At 35.6% G+C, this 13,952-nt stretch overlaps 1 protein-coding gene across 1 annotated transcript in view; it reads left to right on the top strand.

The window, feature by feature from the left end:
- The first annotated feature begins 7,612 nt into the window (after positions 1 to 7,612).
- Positions 7,613 to 13,952, top strand: part of LOC118013716 (complement factor H-related protein 2-like) — a 32,701-nt gene continuing 26,361 nt past the window's right edge. Inside the window, exons 1-3 of the mRNA XM_035009553.1 lie at positions 7,613 to 7,813; positions 10,895 to 11,089; positions 12,136 to 12,312. Of these exons, the coding sequence (XP_034865444.1) occupies positions 7,756 to 7,813; positions 10,895 to 11,089; positions 12,136 to 12,312 (430 nt within the window). The 5' untranslated portion in view covers positions 7,613 to 7,755. The remainder of the gene's footprint in view (positions 7,814 to 10,894; positions 11,090 to 12,135; positions 12,313 to 13,952) is intronic.

Raw genomic sequence — 13,952 nt, 5'->3', positions numbered from 1 at the left:
CCCCTCATCCTCCTCCCCTCTAGCAACCCTCAGCTTTTTCCCTATATTTAAGAGCCTTTTATGGTTTGCCTCTCTCTCTGTTTATATTTTATTTTCCTTCCCTTCCCCTATTTTCATCTTTTTGTTTCTTAAATTCCCCATATAAGTAAAATCATATAGTATTTATCTTTCTCTGACTTATTTCGCTTAGCATAATACCTCTAGTTCCATCCATATCATTGCAAATGGCAAGATTTTATTCTTTTCAATGGTACAGTAATATGATACTTAATGTATTTCTCTTTTGAGTTTCACTGGTGAGTAGTGGTACAGAACACATGGTGTATAGGTGAGAGGGATTGCCTTGAATGTATAGATTCCTCTAGGTAGCATAGACATTTTTTTTTAAGATTTTATTTATTTATTTGACCGAGAGAGACACAGTGAGAGAGGGAATACAAGCAGGGGGAAACAGGCTTCCCACTGAGCAAGGGCCCTGGGAGTGGGAGAGGGAGATGCAGGCTTCCCACTGAGCAGGGAGCCCGATGCAGGGCTCGATCCCAGGACCCTGGGATCATGACCTGAGCCAAAGGCAGACGCTTAACGACTGAGCCACCCAGGCGCCCCTAGCATAGGCATTTTAACAATATTTGTTCTTCCAATCCAAGAGCATGCTTTTCCATTTCTTTGTGTCTTTCTAAGTTTCTTTCATGAGTGTTCTATAGTTTTCTGAGTATAGTTCTATAGTTTTCTTGCCTCTTTGGTTAGGTTTATTCCTAGGTATTTTATGGCTTTTAGTGCAATTGTAAATGGGATTGACTCCTTAATTTCTTCTTCTTCTGTCTTATTGTTAGTGTATAGAAATGCTACTGATTTCTGTGCATTGATTTTATATCCTGCCATTTTGCTGAATTCCTGTATGAGTTCTAGCAATTTGGGGGTGGAGTCTTTTGGGTTTTCCACATAGAGTATCATGTCATCTGTGAAGGGTCAGAGTTTGACTTCTTCTTTGACAGTTCAGATGCATTTTATTTCTTTTTGTTGTCTGATTGCTGAGGCTAGGACTTCTAGTACTATGTTGAACAACAATGGTGAGAGTGGACATCCCTACCATGTTCCTGATCTTAGGGGAAAAGCTCTTATTTTTTCCCCATTGAGAATGATTTATTCACTGTGGGATTTTTGTATATGGCTTTTATGATATTGAGGTGTGTTCCTTCTTGGAGAGAATTTTTACATTCATGTTCATCAGGATGTTCATCAGGAATATTGGCCTGTAATTCTCCTTTTTGGTGTGGGTCTTTGGTTTTGGGATCAAGGTAATACTGCCTCATAGAAAGAGTTTGGAAGTTTTCCTTCCATTTGGATTTTTTGAAACAGCTTTGGAAGAATAGGTATTAATTTTTCTTGAAATGTTTGGTAGAATTCCCCTGGGAAGCCATCTGGCCCTGAGCTCTTGTTTGTTGGGAGATTTTTGATTACTGCTTCAATTTCCTTGCTGGTTATGGATCTGTTCAGGTTTTCTATTTCTTCCTGGTTCAGTTTTGCTGGTTTATACATTTCTAGGAATCATCCATTTCTTCCAGATTGCCTAATGTGTGGGGATATAGTTGCTCATAATATGTTCTTATAATTGTTTGTATTTCTTTGGTGTTGGTTGTGATCTCTCCTCTTTCATTCATGATTTTACTTATTTGGGTCCTTTCTCTTTTCTTTTTGATAAGTCTGGCCAGGGGTTTATCAATCTTATTAATTCTTTCAAAGAATGAGCTCCTAGTTTCATTGATCTATTCTATTGCTCTTTTAGTTTCTATTTCATTGATTTTTGCTCTAACCTTAATAATTCTCTTCTCCTGCTGGGTTTAGGCTTTATTTGCTCTTCTTTCTCTAGCTCCTTTAGGTGTAAGGTTAGGTTGTGTATTTGAGAACTTTCTTGTTTCATGAGAAAGACTTATATTACTATATACTTGTCTCTTAGTACTGCCTTTGCTGCATCCCAAAGATTTTGAACAATTGTGTTTTCATTTTCATTTGTTTCCACGAATTTTTAAAATTCTTCTTTAATTTTCTGGTTGACCCATTCATTTTTTTAAAAGATTTTATTTATTCATTTGAGACACAGTGATACAGAGAGAGAGAGAGCATGGGCAGCGGGAGAGGCAGGGGGAGAGAGAGAAGCAGGCTCCCCACTGAGCCAGGAGCCTGATATGGGGCTCAATCCCAGGACCCTGGGATCACGACCTGAGCTGAAGGCAGATGCTTAACCATTTGAGCCACCCAGGCACCCCAACCCAGTCATTCTTTAGTAGGATGCTCTTTGGCCTCCATGTACTTGAGTTCTTTTCAAATTTCCTCTTGTGATTGAGTTCCAGTTTCAAAACATTGTGGTCTGAAAATATGCAGGGAATTATCCTAATCTTTTGGTACTGGTTGAGATGTGATTTGTGACCTAGTAAGTGATCTGTTCTGGAGAATGTTCCATGTGCACTCCAGAAGAATGTGTATTCTGTTGCTCTAGGGTGGAATGCTCTGAATATACCTGTGAAGTCCATCTGGTCCAGTGTGTCATTCAAACGCCTTGTTTCCTTGTTGATCTTCTGCTTAGATGATCTGTCCATTACCGTGAGTGGGGTGTTAAGGTTCCCTACTATTATTGTATTATTACTGATGTGTTTCTTTAATTATGTTATTAATTGGCTTATATAATTGGCTGGTCCCATCTTAGGGGCATAGATATTTACAGTTGTTAGATCTTCTTGTTAGATAGACCCTTTGATTATGATATAGTGTCCTTCCTCATCTCTTCTTAAGTCTTCGGTTTTAATCTAATTTGTCTGATACAAGTGTTGCCAACCCAGCTTTCTTTTGATATCCATTAGCATGACAAATGGTTTTCCACCCCCTCACTTTCAATCTGGAGGTGTCTTTGGGTCTAAAATGAGTCTCTTGCATATAGCATATGGATGGGTCTTACTTTTTTATCCAATATGATACCCTATGTCTTTTTTTTTTTAAGATTTTATTTATTTATTTGAGAGAGAGAGAGAGAATGAGAGAGAGAGAGCATTAGGGGGGCAGTCAGAGGGAGAAGCAGACTCCCCTCCGAGCAGGGAGCCTGATGTGGGACTCAATCCTGGGACTCCAGGATCATGACCTGAGCCAAAGGCAGTCACTTAACCAACTGAGTCACCCAGGCGCCCCTACCCTGTGTCTTTTGATTGGGGCATTTAATCCATTTACATTCAGAGTAACTATTGGAAGATATGAATTTAACAGACCTGTACCCCTGAAACAAATAATACATTATATGTTAATTAAATAAAAAAACAAAAACAAAAACAAAAACAAAAAAGCAAGCAAAAAATAAAGTGGGTTTCCTGTAGGTGGGGGAAAAAAAAAGAATGATATGAATTTACTGCCACTGTATTACTTGTAAAGTCACTGTTTCTGTATATTGTCTCTGTTCCTTTATGGTCCATGTTACTTTAGGGCTCTCTCTTCACTTAAAGGATTCCCTTTAATATTTCTTGTAGGGCTGGTTTGGTGACACAAATTCTTTTAGTTTCTGTTTGTCTTGGAAGTTTTTTATCTGTCCTTCTATTTTGAATGACATTCTTGCTGGATCAAGTATTCTTGGCTGCATATTTTTCTCATTTAGTGCTCTGAATATATCATGCCAGTCCTTTCTGGCCTGCCAGGTCTCTGTGGATAGGTCTGCTGCTAGTCTAATATTTCTACCCTTGTAGGTTATGGACCTCCTGTCCAGAGCTGCTTTCAGGATTTTCTCTTTGTCTGAGAGCTGCCAGTTTCACTATTGTATGTTGAGGTGTCAAGCTATTTTTATTGATTTTGAGGGGGGTTCTCTGTGCCTCCTGTACTTGAATACCTGTTTCCTTCCCCAGATTAGGGAAGTTCTCTGCTATAATTTGCTCCAATATACCTTCTGCTCCCCCCCTTTCCTCTTCTTCTGGGTTCTCGCTTATTCTATTGTTGTTTCACTTTATCACATTCTCTGAAATTCTCTCCCTGTGAGCCAGTAGCTGTTTATCTCTTTTTTTTTCTCAGCTTCTTTATTCTCCATTATTCTCTCTTCTACATCACTAGTTCTCTCTCTTTGCCTCATTTATCCTAGCAGTTAGAGCCTCCATTTTTGATTGCATCTCATTAATAGCCTTTTTTATTTTGACTTGATTAAATTTTGGTTCTTTTGTTTCTCCAAAAAGGGATTCTCTAGTATCTTCTATGCTTTTTTCAAGCCCAGTTAGTATCTTTATAATCATTATTCTGAACTCTAGTTCTGACATCATACTTCTATCCATACTGGTTAGGTCCCTGGCAGTCAGTAATGCCTCTTGTTTTCTTTTTTGAGGTGAGTTTTTCCATCTTGTCATTCTTGCAGAAAGTGGTTGCTTCTCTATTTGTAGAATTGAAGCTATTTTCTTAGATGTCTGTTTGAGTTCACAGGTGTTCAGAATGATTTGATAGCTTCTAGTTGAATTCCTGGGACCAGATAAAACTAAAGTCTCCTACTCCTCCACCATCTTGGACTATTTCTTGGCCCCATTGTTTTTGATGAAAAGTCTGCTGACAGTATTAGTTCTGTCTCTGTGTTGGCATTATCTATGTGTTATATATGTTCTTCTCCATCCTTTTTCCAGTTGCTTTCAAATTTTTCTTTTTAATGTTGGTTTTAGCAGGTTTTTTTTTTTAAATTACAGTTTTCTGTGTATTTGTCATTCTTGATGTTAGCTGAGCTTCTTGGTTCTGTGGCTTCATGTCTTTAATAACATTTGGAAGATTGCTATCTATAATTTTTCAAATTGGTCTTCTGCCTTAAACTTTCTCTTTCTTCTTGTTTGATCACATGATACTACCCCACAGGTCATTGAGTCTTTAATTTTCTATTCTTATTTTTAAGATATTTATTTCTGATAATTTTTATTAACCTATCTTTAAGTCCATTTATTTCTTCTTATTCATTTCTCATTCTGTTATTATTTTTCTCCAGTTTTCATGAATATTATAATTTTAATTCTTGGATTCACATTTGGTACTTTTTTAGAAACTTAGATATACCTCTATTCTGAAACTTGACAACTCTTAAGCAATTATATATATATAACTTTTCTTTAGATTCTTTAACTTGTATTTCATAATCATTGAAAAGTTATGTTTATCTTATTTATTTTAGTGTACTATTTATCTTTAGGTCTGTTTCTTTTGATAGCTCTTTTCCCCTGACTGTGGCTCATATTTTCTGCTTCTTTTCATGTCCAGTAAGTTTTACTCTACACTAAACATCACCAACAGCACATTGTAGAGATTTATAGATTCTGGCATTTGCCTCTGAATAATATAGATTCTTCTTCTAATAAAAGTTCTGTTGTAAATATTTTTCATTTTCCGTTTATTATGATGGTTTGATATCTTACAAAACCTTCTGGCTGAGGAGAGACTACTAAATCTTAGAGATAGCAAAGAGCCCAGCCAGAAGCCTGTCTTTGATCTGCAAACTAACCAACCAGAGCCATACCTCTTCTATCTGGCCCCTCAACCTTCCCCTCATTCCTATTTCTGCCTCTGTCTCTAGGACTTGTGAGTATAATAAACTTTGTTTTTTCCTAAACCTATCCTCTGTCTCCTCTTATGGCTATATTTAGCTGACTATCTCATAAAAGAATATAAAACAGAAGTTATGTTCCTGGTGGAATACTATAATTCTGTGAGGTCTTCATTTTAAGTTTTGTTTTTTTTTTTTTAAGGTTGGTCTATTTCAGTGTTGCCGCAATACAAGGATATAGCCCTTAGTCAGCTCCTGGGGCATAGTATTTACTCCTAAGACATATCTGTCTGGGTGGTAAAATGTGAGGTATTTAATAAACTGTGCTGGTCTTGAACTCCAAACTTGTTTTCTTCCACACTAGGTACTACTTGAATTTTTCAAAGTTTTCAGCCTTGCAGCAATTTCTCCCCACTGGGCTGCTTTGAGTTTGCAGGCTCATATAGATTAGGAAATAATTTAAGAGGACATATGGAGATTATTGGGGATTTCCCTGATGGGGCTGCATACATTTCTCTTCTCACTTGGCAGAGGTTCTCCCAGCTGCATACTCAGATCTCTAAATTGTCCCACAAGTGAGACTCCTGCTTTCTGCCTGAGCTTATCATCCATGTACCAAATGGATGTGGGTGTGTTCTAAATTCATAAAATGGATAAATATGGACCTCACAGTTTAATTCCATTCTTTCAAAGATTGGACACTATCCATTTTCTGCTTGCATTTACTCACTCAAGCAGTTCATTTTTATAATTTATGTTAAGTTTATATCTGTTACTTTAATACAAGCTCTTTTGCTATTCTGGAAGTATTAATTATTATATTACTAAATTATTTAATATTTTAGAACTATGTAGTTATAGTAAGGAAATAAATAAATTTAAATGCATTAACTCTATGACATTAGTGACTGATTTATTTTCTCCACCTTTATAATAATATTTTCCATATTCATTATCTGCTTGAAAACAATTCTCTTATATGAAGTAATTGTATTTTAGAAGATGACAAATATAGTTGGCTACATATATGTAAATATACATGTATAGCTAAAAAATAAAGAATAAAATTAATAAATCAGTGAAAGGACAGCTGTGAGGACATTTGAGCTATATTCCTACATGAAAAGGGAAATCATTGCATGCATCTGAATATATTGTACCCTAAAAGAAAAGGTGCCTCAAAGCACATTAGATGAAAAATATTTCAGTGCAAGAATATGCTGAAGCTCTTGTACTTAGTACTATAACCTAATGTGAATTTAAAAGTAAAGCAATCAGAGGGGGAGATGAACCATGAAAGACTATGGACTCTGGAAAACAAACTGAGGGTTCTAGAGGGGAGGGGGGTGGGAGGATGGGTTAGCCTGGTGATGGGTATTAAAGAGGGCATGGAGCACTGGGTGTTATATGTAAACAATGAATCATGGAACACTACATCAAAAACTAATGATCTAATGTATGGTGATTAACATAATAATAAAAAAAAGTAAAGCAGTGTTTCCCTAGGCATAAGAAAATACAGATAATGGAATGGGGTCCAAATATACACATTGGTTTTCATAAACCCTTAAGTAATGAAGTAATGAAGGTAAGTAAAGGACAAGAGAAAAATATAATGACAGGGATTCAGTTGTTTGCATATGATTCACATGGTTGAGAAAGAGCTGTATTGATTTTCAATGGGTGTTTAACTTAGTGTTTTATTTATTTATTTATTTATTTATTTTAAAGATTTTTATTTATTTATTTGAGACAGAGAGAATGAGAGAGACAGAGAGCACATGAGAGGGGGAGGGTCAGAGGGAGAAGCAGGCTCCCTGCTGAGCAGGGAGCCTGATGCGGGACTCGATCCTGGGACTCCAGGATCATGACCCGAGCCGAAGGCAGTCGCTTAACCAACTGAGCCACCCAGGCGCCCTAACTTAGTGTTTTACATCACTTTTGGAGCCAGCCTGTTATTGTCCGTAAAGAAAGCTGTACGGTATGTATCAGGGAATGAATTCAAGAAATCATTGTGAAACAGTTAACCAATAGGAATTGAGGGATTTTGCAAAGTTCTTTGAACTTTGATATTTACTGAGCAACCACAATTAACGAGCTTCATGGTAGTGCACTTAAATTCAGGGTCACACTTGATAACTGCTAATTAACCAGATTTACAACCCCAAACAGCACAACTGGAATATTTGTATTAATATAGCATTGGAATAACTAACATGCTGTTACTAATCAGTATTATTTTCATCTTGTGGGTTTCCTGTGCTCATGGACAAGGTAAGTTGAAACAGATCTGAACACTTACCTTCTCTCTTAAACGTAACTTCATATCATATCTACTTTCATATATCTATATTTTTTAATGAATTTACTAGTAAAAATAGTCTGTATTGTGATACCATAATGGAGCATAACTTTATAAAGGAAAATTATCTTGTGTCTATCTAACGGGAAAATAAAATAAATTCTGTTTTCTATTTCCTAAATTTGACAGGACACACAATGCTGATTATGGAGATGTGTGAGTATGCTCACACAACTTTAGGAAATATGTCACAAGAAAAGTGAGATTCTGACCTCAAAATATATGGAGGTTTCTTATTTTTAATGCAAGAAATGGATATCTACATAATCTTGTATATGGTGATGGTTTTATGACTTTGTATGTCAAAACTTCTTAAGTTTAGCAGAAGTAGAATATTTGTCATATTTTTTAACTATTGAGAGTCACTTAAAAATCTGAATTAAACAGTAATGATCAACACTTAATAGTAATTTCTATTAATGCAAGAGGATGCTTTTTGGTTGAGATAAAGTCATTCTAAAATATTTTGGATTTGTAGGGGCACCTAGGAGGCTCAGTTGGTTAAGCGACTGCCTTCGGCTCTGGTCATGAGCCCAAGGTCCTGAGATCAAGCCCCTCATTGGGCTCCCTGCTCAGCAGGAGAGTCTGCTTCTCCCCCTTCCTCTGCTCATCCTCTCTCTCTCACTCTCTCTCTTTCAAATAAATAAATAAAATCTTTAAAAAATGTTTTGGATTTGAAATAGTGTAAAGTCTGTGTTGTAATTTATAATATGTGGGTATATAATTTTTTAAGTATACATTTATATACATATCACTTAACTAAAACTACTTAAAACATAAAAATATCTATATAGTACATAATATGTATTTGTCCTAAGCTAGTAGTTTAGTTAAATAAAGTAATTGATATTTTATTTGGTGAAAACTGCTTTCCCAATTCACTCACACAAAGAAACTTATTAAATCAGACATTTCAAATATATGCAGTTTACCGTATTTCAATTATACCTTAATAAAGCTGTTACGAGGAGCATCTGGGTGGCTCAGTTGATTGAGCCTCCAGCTCTTTGTTTCAGCTGAGGTCATGATCTCAGAGTCCTGGGATCAAGCCCCATGTTTGGCTCTGGGCTCAGCAAGGAGTCTGCTTCTCTTCCACTCCCCCGCCCCCTCCCTCTGCTTTCACTCTCTCTCTTAAATAAATAATAACTAACTAACTAAATAAATAAATCTTTAACAAAACTAAAGCTGTTACAAGCGATTATGATCAATTTAATATTTCAACAAAATTCGCATCAAAACAATAAATTTTAATTTACATTTCTGTAAATTAAATATTTACTGGTAAATATTGAGTAAATAAATAATTTTCAGAGCATTAGCTGTAGCACATTGCTCACTGATTTGTTTTCACCTTTCGAGTAATGTATTTTTTAGATTATGTCTCTGAATTCAGTCCTTGTATATTAAAAATGATATCTCATGACATAACAAATATAATTGGTAGATTTTTAAACTTTAGAGAGCAATTTATTTTTGTGTACTAGTTCTAATAGCTTTTTGCTGCATGTGTAAAATCTTTAAGGTTTTTATTTATACAATTACATTTTTCTCCTTTCTTAATGTCTTTATAAATTCTTCATTATGATATCTTTTTAAAGGCTCTTTCTTTTAAAATCAAAAACTCTCATTTCCAAATTATTATAAATGAAATCTCTAAAGTGCTTTAAGATACTTCATTGCACCATTTTTGAATAGAATATAAATCACAGTGCCTTACTCCTGAATTTACTAAAATTCATTTGGTAATTTGCTGTATATAGAGTTTTATATGCTCTTTAAGACTATATCCAGGTAATTCCCTTTACTAGCAACAATAATAACAAGACAACAAAACATCCCATCTAGTTTGAAACTATTCTTCCTCAGTGAATTCTTTCTGAAAGCAGCCTTTGAGATGAATGCCCTGTAAGTTTGGGTTGCACCAATGTTTCTCAAAGGAGAAATGAACTCACTTGGTGGAAGCACACTGTTTTGTATACAGAAGACATCTTTGTGTGTTTATTGGCATGGGTTGAATTGCATTCCTGCAAAATTCAAATGCTGAAATCCTAATTCCCAGGACCAAAGAGTGTGACTGTATACAGAAATAGGGTCTTTAGAAAGGAATTAAGTTAAAACAAGGTCATTAGGATGGATCCTAACCCAATAAACCTGGTGTCCCTGTATGAGGAAGAAATTAGGACAGAGACACATAAAGGGAAGACTCAGGGAGAAGAGGCCATCTACAAGCCAAGGACAGATGCCACAGAAGAAACCATTCCTGCTGACACCTGATCTCTGACTTCTAGCTTCTAGAATTACAAGAAAATAAATTTCAGATATTTAAGCCACCCATTCTACAATTATAGTTTCATATGTGTATATGTTCATATATCCTATGTAATGTGTTGTCTAGAGTAGGAGAAGAGGGATGGAAAGGGCCAAGATTTCTGAGGGGAGATCTGTAGAAGACACAGAAAGAAGAGACACAGAAAGTGAATAGAGAACTATAAATAATCTGACCAACCCATCCCAAGTGAATTTCTTAGATCTGAGAAGCCTACTGGATAGAACCACTTTTATTCTTTCCTCAGTGTTTACATTTTAATCTTGGAAATACTTCTGAAGAACTTAAACATCACAAATGTCTCAAATACCTTTATACTCTTAGTTATAGATTGTCCCAGTTCTTGAATCACAAACCTAAGTGGAACAATTAACTTAAATAGAATAATAAATTCGGGGCGCCTGGGTGGCTCAGTTGGTTAAGCGACTGCCTTCGGCTCAGGTCATGATCCTGGAGTCCCGGGATCGAGTCCCGCATCGGGCTCCCTGCTCGGCAGGGAGTCTGCTTCTCCCTCTGACCCTCCTCCCTCTCATGCTCTCTGTCTCTCATTCTCTCTGTCTCAAATAAATAAATAAAATCTTTAAAAAAAAAAAGAATAATAAATTCATCAATATGATTATTAAAATAAAATATAATTATTCATGTATGATACTGTTTTTTTCTTAAGGAGGAACTTGTGATTTTCCAGAAATAAAACATGGAAACATATATGATGAAGACACATATAAACAAAGCTTCCCCGTTGCTATAGGAAAATATTTCTACTACTCCTGTGATCACAGCTTTGTGTCTCCTTCACAATCACTCTGGACTCAAATAATCTGCACAGAGGAAGGATGGTCACCAACACCAAAGTGTATCAGTGAGTAAATACCTGGTCATTATCTGGATGAATTATTCAGTGCATTCAGTGGGGCAGATGGGGATGAGGGGGATGTCAGGGGGGCTCACAGAGTTTAGACAATCACAGAGTTGGGGACTGGAGGATCCAGCAAAGGCAAGATAGTCATTCCTCTTTTGTAAGAAGCTGTTTGTGGAAACAAATCAGAAAAAAAAAACAAAAACAAAAACCAAGTACAAACTTTTGTGGAATATCTAGATCTTTTCATTTTAAATATTAATGGTCAATACTGTTAACTGCTACTATTTAATTCAAACACACTCATTTGGTAATTGTATGAGTGTAGATTGTCTCAAGAGAGTTTATTTGTGAAGCGTCTGGGTGGCTCAGTTGGTTAAGCAACTGCCTTCAGCTCAGGTCATGATCCCAGAGTCCTGGGATTGAGTCCCGCATTGGGCTTCCTGCTCAGCAGGGAGCCTGCTTCTCCCTCTCGCTCTGCCTGCTGCTCCCCCTGCTTGTGCTCTCTTGCTCTCTGTCAAATATATAAATAAAATATTTTAAAAAAATAAAATGAAAAATCTTAAAAAAGAGTTTATTTGTATGTGTAATATCTGATTCAAAATGTGCTGTTCCTTCAAATATTCAAGAAGAATTTTTAAGCTATTTTCCTTAATTTTGTGTTTTTTACTGATTATATCTTTGTTTTTTAAAATTATATTTGTCTTACCCTCTCAATGAGTACAGAGAAAAAGCAGAGAAGAAAACAGTGTCATGAAATAGAAAAGTCACAAAGGCAAAAGAGAGAAAAGTCATCTCTTCCTTCAAAAATCAATTTAGACAATCAAATGAGGAATAAAAACTAATTTTTCTGATATCTAGAGGAATTTTACAAATGTAAAAAGTTTTATATATGCATGTGGTGATTGATGACATATTTTTTTCTTTTTAACTTGCATGAACTAATTTTTAAGAATCGAATTTTTTGCGCTTGATTTCTCTTTTGAAGTTTGCAAAATGTACTACTCTTTCCTTGCAAGATTTGTATTTGTCATCTTTTCGGTTTTTAGGGCAGTGCTTTTTCCCTTGGGTGGAAAATGGTCATTCAGCATCTTCAGGACAGACACACCAGGAAGGTGACACCGTACAAATTGTTTGTGATACGGGCTACAGCGTTCTATACAATCAGAGCAGCATCCAATGCACAGAAAGTGGCTGGTCCACTCCTCCTAAATGCAGTCAGCGAGGTAAGTAAAATAGTGTCCTTTGAGATCCTGTATTCTTTTCTATTTTATAAAGACTTAGCAGCAGGAAAGATATGCAGCATTGCTGTTGTTGTGATTGTCCCCCTTTTAGGTTTAGGGTTCCAATTGTGTCTAAGTAGATATGAAAATCTCTGGATAATCACTAGAAAATCATTTTGTCCCCTTACATGAGTTAAATGTAGGCAATATTAGAAAACACTAGTCAAGAACACAATGAAAATCTTTGAAAGATCCTTGCATGTTTTAGTAACACAAATTTAATGTTTATAGTGAAATTAGATAAAATCAGTTGACACAGCATGAGGATAAATTAAATTTTACATAGTGTAATTGTTAAAATACTGCATGTGCAAGATCTTATTGCTAGGAAACATAGCTACTTGGCACTTATCTTTTTTGGCAAGTGCTAAATTGATCTCATTTAAAGACTAGCACAAACGTATTGATAATTTCCACATCGTTAGAACTTTGTATTTCTGAAATTCAGATTTCCAGGGTATAATTTAGAACCTGGAAAACTCCTTCATAAAAAACCACATCAAAAACAGGAATATATTGGAACTGAAGTTGAGTTGGTGTTTCTCATACTTTTAATGGAAACAAAGCAGTTGCTGGATGTGAATAAGGGTCTCGGGAATAATAAGATTCCTAAAGCATATCAAAGCCTCTAAGGGAACAGTGTCTATTCTAGCCCTCCATATTTTCCCACTCATTATTAATTCATCTAATCAATATTGTGAACTTGTGTATGCCAAGCAGTACCACAACTGTTGGAGATTAGTGCTCTACAAGAGTCAGTGTATCTTTATTCATAGACTATAATGTCAAGTGGAAAACTGACAGTAAAAATAATAATTTTACAAAGAAGAAAATAGAAAAAGATGATGAATCATGCACATTATAAAAGATAATAATAATAAAGTGACTGGAAGGAATTCATATTTCACATGAGATAGTTTTTGAATCTTCTCCAACCTTAAGGATGGCACCTGGAGAAGAGTTAGATCAATCATCTGAAGGCATCAAAAGGCTTGGACTCAATGAAAGAAAACAAGGAGGCCAATGTGGCTGGCTCATGATGAGGCAGAGTGTTGAATTAATTTAGAAGTTATAAACCATAGCACATATTTTGGACTTTAGTCTATGTGCAATTAGAAACCTCTGGGAGATTTTCAGCAGGCAAATGACACAAAATGAATTTAAAACAAGATCATTATGAATGCTATTTTGAAAATGAATCTGAAGTGACCAAGAAGAGAAGAAGGGAGGAGTGCCAGTAAAAACATTACCATCATCTAGATGTGGCATGTTCTGGGGTACAATAAAATGGAGAAAAGAAGCATTTTTCTGGAGTTGCAGTTTATGTTATTTGCAATGTAGAAAAGGAGAGAATTGAACTGTCTGATACAGGCTGAATATTACAGTATGCCAAGCATACTTTTAAATAAACGGAAAACAAAAAAAATCAAGAAGAATCTTAATGCCTTAAACTTATGTAATGTTATTTGTCAATTACATCTCAATAAAGCTGGGGGAAAAAGAAGCAAGTCTCTTGTAGATAGCATATACATGATTCCAAACATTTTTAGACCTCTTTCTCCAAAACTTTTGCGTTTTAATTG

This window comes from Mirounga leonina, unplaced genomic scaffold (genome assembly GCF_011800145.1).
Source record: "Mirounga leonina isolate KUSES-001 unplaced genomic scaffold, KU_Mleo_1.0 Mir_154, whole genome shotgun sequence".
NCBI classification, from domain to species: Eukaryota; Metazoa; Chordata; class Mammalia; order Carnivora; family Phocidae; genus Mirounga; species Mirounga leonina.
This window is presented reverse-complemented; position numbering and strand designations above follow the sequence as displayed.